The sequence below is a fragment of the Etheostoma spectabile genome, chromosome 5, assembly GCF_008692095.1.
Source record: "Etheostoma spectabile isolate EspeVRDwgs_2016 chromosome 5, UIUC_Espe_1.0, whole genome shotgun sequence".
NCBI lineage: Eukaryota > Metazoa > Chordata > Actinopteri > Perciformes > Percidae > Etheostoma > Etheostoma spectabile.
Genome location: NC_045737.1, coordinates 25,414,394 through 25,422,436, shown reverse-complemented (window position 1 = coordinate 25,422,436; position 8,043 = coordinate 25,414,394). Strand labels below are relative to the sequence as shown.

The window sequence follows — 8,043 nt, the reverse complement described above, 5'->3', positions numbered from 1 at the left end:
GTTAAACCTAAACAGCTGATGTAAGTCCAAACTGTCTGCATGCTTCTCCTGACAATACGTGTGTGGTTATGACGCAATCGTTAACCTATTTTTACAAAAACGTCTGCTGCGGAGCATAACGTGAGGTATAAGGAAATGGAGCCTTTTATACATTGCCCTAACCCTAATGTTTCAGATGTAAAGTTATTCACTGTCAAAGTGGTGCCAAAATGAATGGGAGTCAATGGGATGCTAACTGCAGGTGAGTACTTCGTAGCATTAAAATGGCACCATGGGAGCTACGCTTAGAGAGGAGAGGCTTACCCCTCTGGTCTGGCCACTCTCCACTGAGTGTTAACTTCCTTGAAGGCGAGTACTCTGTTGAAGTTTAAAATTATCGGATCTGCCCAGAGCTACTCTGGATCTGCCAACCAACGCTGGGTCGTGTTGTCGGCTTAGCATCGTTAGCGTTCGCCTTAGCCAACTCCTTCACCACTAGCGGATCAATCTTGCACAGCTACGAAATACCACAACCCAAAGGATCTTTGGCACCCCCTAATGGTCATGAGAGGTAACTTCACTTTATGTAGACTTCCTGTGCTGTCTTTCTGTCTGTGTGTGTTTGTGTGTGATGAGTCCAGACTGACCTTGGCGTCCCAGGATGAGGATCTGGTCCTGGTCCAGGTTCTGCTGGCCAAACTCACAGCAGGCTCTGAAGGCCTCTCTGCAACGAGGGTGTTCTTTTATGGTCTGCAGGGCATGCTGATGGCAGGTCACACTCTTTGGGATGTGCTTCATGCCCTGTTCACAGCAGACCTTCCATTGACCGTAACTCTCCTCTGGACAGAAAGGCAGAGACACTGTTATCTACCTGTTCGGTTCTGAAACTAATACAGGAAATGTGTTTCTGAACAAATCAGTCATTCTGGTTTCATTTAAAAATGTTTAAAGGTTGAGTCTCACGTTTCTTTTTCTTGTCCTCTTCCGTCAGAGCTCGTTTTGGACGCACAACTGCTGTGCATGCCTCGTCTGCACACACACATGCGCACACATACGCACACATACCACACAAACTCAAATCACTTCAAAAACAATGTCACTGACTGATTGATTGATTGATTGTCGTACCGCTGTTTGACGGGTGGGCGTTAGCATTAGTGATGAAGGTAAGGCCAGCCAATCGGAATACATCTGCGCTGTCTCTGCCACCGCCTCCCCCGCAGCCCTGGTCACTGCCCTCGATATGACGCATAACCTGCAGGCCACCATACTTCCTATTACTGCTGTTTCATAGAACTTCAAATAATATTCACAAACTATTACTATAACAAATGTCTACTGAGATAAAATGGTATGTTTCCTCTGTTACCTTGCTAATGGGGTCCCTGTAGTTGGGTCGCAGTGTGTAGATGGCGGAGTCGACAGCAGACAGAGCCACCAGACCCTCCTGATTGGTCCTGACGTCCAGCCGGAGGTTTTCCTTCGGTTTGTAGACTTTAGTAGGATATGACAGATCAGTCTGACACACACACACACACACACACACACACACACACACACACACACACACACACACACAAAAAAACTCTTTCCCATAAACTAACATGGCGATAGACACATTTGTAAATCAGTAGATACATTTTTTTGAGTGTCAAAACCCCCCAAAATGACTTATTTCACTATAAGAAATTGATCCATTCAGTCCAAAATTGGAAAGTCTAGAAGAGCTGCACAATTAAATCATTTAATCCACATTCAAGTTAGCAGGAGCGCTAAACCATAAGTAACAAGCTCGGCCAGCAGAGCTCTCTAGCGGTGAGTTTTAACTATCGAAATAATTTAATGGTAAGATAGGCCTACTTGTACTTTTACTTAAGTATTGCTTTCAAGTAATTCAAGACAAGACAATACAAGACTCTTGGTTTGTGTACTGCTATTTTGAAGCCTTGAGTTTGGTGATTTGGCCGTTCCCAGATAATTATTTTGAAACTCCACATGCTGATTTTTGGATGAGAGGGTGAAGTTGGGGAAGATGAAGTGGCTAAGCCAGTGTTGTCTATGGTTCTTATGGCGCTGTGCTAAGCTAAATGCTAAAGAGGTTAAGTTGCCAATATTCAACAGGCTAAAGCGGCTGTCCTGATTATCAGGTCAGCATGTAGCCACAACCCCCTGGGACAATAATTTGCTACATGTAGTAGACTGTAAGACTTGAAACTAGAGATTGATACCATAACCTCATTATTAAAATGTGTGTTGAGGTAATAAATCAAGTGAGAAGTAACAGAATAAAAAACTTGTTTTGTACCCTGAGTCCGTTGACACACTTGTCGCTGACGTCCAGCCAAACGGAGTCGGCCACCAGTTCGGATGTCCCCTCTCCGTACAGGATGTAGTAGACCACCAGTCTGATGGACGGGACCATGGAGGTTGTCACCTCAAAGCTCAGAGTATGTTTGTTATCGCTGCTGGCGACAAACTTCTGACTGTTGAAGTGCACCACCTTCCCTTTAGAGAGCACCTGAGGGGACACAGGAGTTGTCATTAGTGGTCACCAGTAACTATGGAAACAGGACAACACAGACAACGTGCACGATCTGATGTCTCCTCACCAGGTAGCTAAGAGCTCTAATGGGCACGTAGGAGGGCATGGCCGAGTACACCTTGATGTTGGAGAATTGTCCCACCTCCAGGCCTTGACCCGGCAGCGGGGGGTCAATGTACAGGTAACGCTGGTTCGGGGAGTGATAGGACACCGCCTCCAGACTCAGTCTGGCCTGACTGGATGCTGGGAGGGTGGGGTCTGCTGTCTCAAACTGACAAGTAAGCAATAACAGAAAACAACACCTAAACATAAATATTTAAACAAGTACACAACAAAGAAAACAAAAATAAGAAGACAAATAAACAACAGGAACTAAAACATGGAAACAATCAAATAAAAAGTTAACTTTCACAATTTAAAGACAACAGGTAAACTAGCAAGACATAAACAAGCAAACAATAACATGTTTACAACATGTAAACATCAAGTAAAGAACACCACATAAACAAGTAAATAACAGCAAGTAAAGAAAAGTAGGTCTATTGCAAATAAGAGGTAAACATAAAGTAAAGTAACAAAAACAAAAAGTAAAAATATAAATAACATGAAAACAGCAAGTAATCAACAGAAAGACGGCTTCCTCCTCTTCACCTTCAACACTGTTCGGACTGCATCTTTCGGTATGTTATAGATGAAGACAGCGAGGCCGTCTGATTGGGTGATGGAGCTGTCTGGATTTAGGGTGACCACGCTCTCCATCCCTTGTTTGAACAGCTGTCGCTCTACCATGCGAACCAACATCCGGTTCACCGGTTTGTCCAGGTGATCCTTCACAAGCACCTGCAGAGAAATCATGAAATCACTAAATTAAAGTTCATTCCTGACCAAGCTACAGTTGAACAGTTGTGAGGGTTATGCTGCAGACACACACCTGGATGTTATAAGGAAGTCCAGGTTTGATGAAGGGGGGCGTGGACACGAGGCTCAGCCTGTAAGGTGATTTAACAAACTTCACTGCAGCAAACTCCGCCTCCTGAGTGATCCCACCTGAGAGAAGAGAGGAGTGTGGTGAGGAAGGGGAACATTATGTAAACATAATATCCTGTCACTACTGTATGTGTCAAAGGCGGTATTCAAAACCGCTTCCTATACCACCAGTACGTACTGATTTGGGAAAAAATGTAGTGTGCAGTATGCAAATAAAAGCAAAATCTGCAAGTATGCAAAAAAAAAACAGATGTACGGAAAAAAAACTCCAGCATACATTGGACCAGTCTATGCAAAGTGCTGAAACGGTCTCAACAACTTGTTTACTTCAGATTCTATAAACTGCGAAGCCTGGCCTGCATACTGCAAAATAAAAATTGATTTTACAGATTCATACTACATACTACTGACATATGGTTGGTAGTATGCAGTAGGCAGTTCTTCATACAGACAACGTCTTTATCGTGTAATGTCACCTTTAAGTCTGAGATGAAGGTGAAAGGTGTGTACCTGTGCTCTCCTGAAGCAGGACAGCAATGTACAAGTACATCCCCACCAGACTGTTAAGGTCTTTTGGTCCATTGTGTTTGGACAGGACCTGCTCCATGTTCACAGTCACGTCCACTTCACCTGTCAGAGACAACTGAAAGACACAAAAACTACTGACAACAAAACATAAAACTATGTACATGCTGTTTTTGAAGAAAGAATGAGCAGTGAAATCAATTTTTTGTTAACACATAATCTGGTGCTCGGTATTAAACCTCAATATATTTCTTTGTTAACACTGACTGAAACGTGACGGTTGCATCAAATATCAGAAAGGTTCAAATATCACAGTGGTGGCCAAAACGTGCAATATTTAACAATAAATCCATTGTCCCATTTACACATTGACTCGTAAATTTACATGCGTGATTTTCTGCGTTTCCTTGCGTCCATGAAAACAAGAGTTGTATGACCACTTAGAGCCATTCTTTTATGGATAATGCTATATCTTACACTTTTGCCTGAATAATCTAAACTTTGATCATTTTTCATAAAAACGTTGCGGAAAAGGTTGCATGTAATTTTTCTTTTGGCCTAATTGGCTTTATTGTTTTTTCTTCAGGATGCATTCAATCCTGACGATATTATTCAAAATTAGAATTCTAAAAAGACAAACTAGATAAACATTTTTCTAAACTATTATTTTCTTACTCTTAATTTAATTGTTGGTAAAAATAGTTTTTGTTTTGTTTTTTAAAGATGAGAAAAGTAAAAAGTGGAATTTGTTTATATTCCTCTAGCCTGGATTGACGATTTACCAGATAGTTTCAACGGCGCCAAAGGTTCTGCTGTATGTCCTTCACCTTCCATTTGAGGAAGAGAAACAGCAACCGGAACTTTTGAGCAAACATTACACACTGAAAATGGCATTTGTCAATGAAATTTTGATTGTGCAACAACCCAGGCCTGGTTAGCTGCTTGGTTCTTTTGAAGAATGACTGTAAAGATCCACAAAGAATATGTTTACGGCATTTACTAACTGACACATTTTTGGACCGTTGGCAGGGATTGCCGTGAACAAAATACACACACAGTTTACACAGAAATACACTGGTAAGAGCAAATTATGGTTAACCATGTATCCAGATAATTTACATAGATCACATTACTGTATCGTGTGAATAGTTTATTTCATTTCATATTGTATGTGCCCTTTTCTTTCTTTTTTCACCAAAACCTTCCTTCCCAAGACTATTTTGCAGAGCCACAGTTGCTGCGTATGTGGCTTAGCGCCACCCAAGACGATTGTGATTGGTTTAAGGAAATGACAACCAGAAATAAAATCCAGGAGTGTATAGTGAAGGGGCCAGATCTTCTCTTCAGCGCTGTGGAGATAGGTCTGCCAATGCAAGACTAATATTCCTCAAAGTAAGACATCAAAAAAGAAGTTGGAGAATTGTACTGAAATTTAGGCATTGTATTGAAAACTCTCCGTTTAGTGCAGATCAGTGAGTTGTTCATGTCTCATGTCTCTTACTCTCTCTCTGGTGATAAATCTGGGGATGATAACCGGAGGATTCTTTCCGCTAACGTAGCCGTAGCGCAGAAACACTTCGCCTTCAGCCACCGGAGCACCGTGAATGTACCTGAGAGACACACATGTTTGGTCTTATTCACAGCTAAGAAATGTATTAATAATTTCACTGATTTTTTTTTTTAATTCTGTACATCTTAACATGACATGTGTTTCTTCACCTGGCGGAAACCTTGAAGTTGAAACGGTTGAAGCTTCCGTAGCTGATATAGTTAGCTGCTGGTTCCACAAGGATGTAGCAACTGGGAAGAACTGACACAGAACAGTCATTAATTTACATTTTACACTTTCCCATATATATCATATTTTATAAAGTAGTTTTCTTGGGTAGTTACCATATTCTTTCACTTCAAAGTCTGCTTTCGCTGTTGTTGTAAAATCATCAGAGTAAGAAGCTTCAACAGACCAAATCCCCAACCTGGGATCACATTAACAGCATTATAAACATATTAGAATCACGTTAACAATGCTACATACAACCTGGAATCACATTAACAACATTACATACAACCTGGAATCACATTAACAACATTACATACAACCTGGAATCACATTAACGATATAAACATTCTGGAATAAGAATGTGTATAGATTTTATTTTGCATTTTGTAGTAGCTAGGTTTGTTTTTTTAAGGTCTTACTTTGGTTTAATGGGGATCTTGAACGGGTTTTGCATCGATGGGATTCCGTTGTTGACGTCAAACATCTCCACAATGTCCACTGCAGATTGATCCGGATCCTGTGGGGAGGTTTACTGATCTGAGATAACAGTATATTAACATGTTGTGATGTGTTACTACACCCCGCTGGTCCTGCATGTCATTACACCCACCTTAAAAGTCAGAAAAACAGTGCGATTGGCCGGCCTCAGCTCCTGGTTCAGGGAAAACGCCCTCACTTTAACTGGACACACACGCACGCACGCACGCGTGCACACACGCACACACACATGCACGCACACGCACACGCACACGCACACGCACACGCACACACACACACACACACACACACACACACACACAGTCACATTGTAAAGACCTTTTACTTTATTTTTGAAAGGTCTACTGTTAAAGTATGATAAAGGTTTATGTTTAGTTTCTACATGTACATACTGTATACAAGTGATACTCAACTTACAGAAAGGTTGCCGGTTGGCTCACAGACTTATTTCAAATGAAAATACAGTGAATGAATTCACACTAAGAATTCTTTTTTTGTACTTTGAATGTAAATAAGGTACCAGAGTGCGTAAAAAAAGTGCCAGGGGTTTGGTCCCCGAATGTCCTGCTGTGATCAAAATTTGCAAGATGAGGGAGGACAGCAAACAGACAATTAAATGAAAAATGGACGGCTGTATTTGCCTTTATGTTAGGGTGACCATATTTTGATTTCCAAAAAAAAGAGGACACTTGGCCGGCCTCAAGACACAAATTCAGACAGGCTTCTAAGAGGTCAATGAACATTATGCCTCAATGGTACAAAAATAACTTATGTAATAAAATCATATCTGTAACAACCTTGAGTAGGTAAGACGTATTTACATTCCACCACAGACAAACAGTGGTTCAACACTGGTGTGCAGTGGATTGTGAAACCTTTGTGTTGGTTTTAAACTCTCACCGCTCTGACTGGGGGTGTACAGTGGTTTGTCTGTCTGGATAAACAGGAAGCCGTTGGTGCGGCTGATGGACACAGACACGTGTTGGTTGATCACTGTTGATTGGACGTGCAGAATCACATGATTCACGCTCTTATCCAGCTGACCTGGACGCAGCTAGAGAGACAAACCGGAAGAGTTGATTAAAACCTTATCCTACGACTAGAAGGGCATTTTTAGCAGACATTATTGAGAAATAGTGACAAAAGTGAAAAATAATTTGTGTATCCGCCCAGTGATTTGGAGCTTCTCCAAAATTAAATGGGCTCTTCCTTGGCCCATGCTACGTCTTCCACCAAGTGTCATAAAAATTGGGTCTGTAGTTTTTCCTTAACCCTGCTGACAAAAAAGTGAACCAAAAACATCACCTCCTTGGCGGTGGTGATAAGTTCTGATAACTTTCAGATCTGTGCATTGTTACGTCTAACCTGGACTTTGGCGGCGGCCTGGTAGTTGTTCAGGGTGTTCAGGGTCACGACTTCCCTAGCCAAAACCACATGATTTGGAGCCATGGAGGTCTTCAAGAACACGTAGACCCTCTCCTCAGTCTCAAAACCAAACAACTGCAGCAATACCGTCTCCACAGCATCCAGACGGAATGAGAGAGGAGCTGTAATAAGATACCTGAGGGAGGAGAACACACCAGGACTTATGATCAAAAGGAGACAGTCAGGAATCGTTCACTAAAGCTAAAGTGCGTAGTTTCTGTTGTCCCCATGAGGAATTTTAGGTAATGACAACAAAACTGTTGGCGCATGTTGGCCACATGGTGCAAACCTTCCGTGACTGCTCCTC

At 41.9% G+C, this 8,043-nt stretch overlaps 1 protein-coding gene across 2 annotated transcripts in view; it reads right to left on the bottom strand.

The window, feature by feature from the left end:
- The window catches only part of c5 (complement component 5), a 36,992-nt gene that overhangs the window by 27,559 nt on the left and 1,390 nt on the right, over positions 1 to 8,043 (bottom strand). For both annotated transcript variants that reach the window (XM_032516554.1, XM_032516555.1), the window contains exons 2-17: positions 7,677 to 7,872; positions 7,212 to 7,365; positions 6,424 to 6,494; positions 6,233 to 6,330; positions 5,927 to 6,009; positions 5,753 to 5,843; positions 5,535 to 5,643; positions 4,019 to 4,151; positions 3,453 to 3,568; positions 3,173 to 3,361; positions 2,589 to 2,792; positions 2,285 to 2,497; positions 1,349 to 1,498; positions 1,108 to 1,234; positions 943 to 1,008; positions 627 to 818 (exon numbers count right to left, since the gene is read on the bottom strand). In XM_032516554.1, coding sequence (XP_032372445.1) covers positions 627 to 818; positions 943 to 1,008; positions 1,108 to 1,234; positions 1,349 to 1,498; positions 2,285 to 2,497; positions 2,589 to 2,792; positions 3,173 to 3,361; positions 3,453 to 3,568; positions 4,019 to 4,151; positions 5,535 to 5,643; positions 5,753 to 5,843; positions 5,927 to 6,009; positions 6,233 to 6,330; positions 6,424 to 6,494; positions 7,212 to 7,365; positions 7,677 to 7,872 — 2,192 coding nt within the window. The remainder of the gene's footprint in view (positions 1 to 626; positions 819 to 942; positions 1,009 to 1,107; positions 1,235 to 1,348; positions 1,499 to 2,284; positions 2,498 to 2,588; positions 2,793 to 3,172; positions 3,362 to 3,452; positions 3,569 to 4,018; positions 4,152 to 5,534; positions 5,644 to 5,752; positions 5,844 to 5,926; positions 6,010 to 6,232; positions 6,331 to 6,423; positions 6,495 to 7,211; positions 7,366 to 7,676; positions 7,873 to 8,043) is intronic.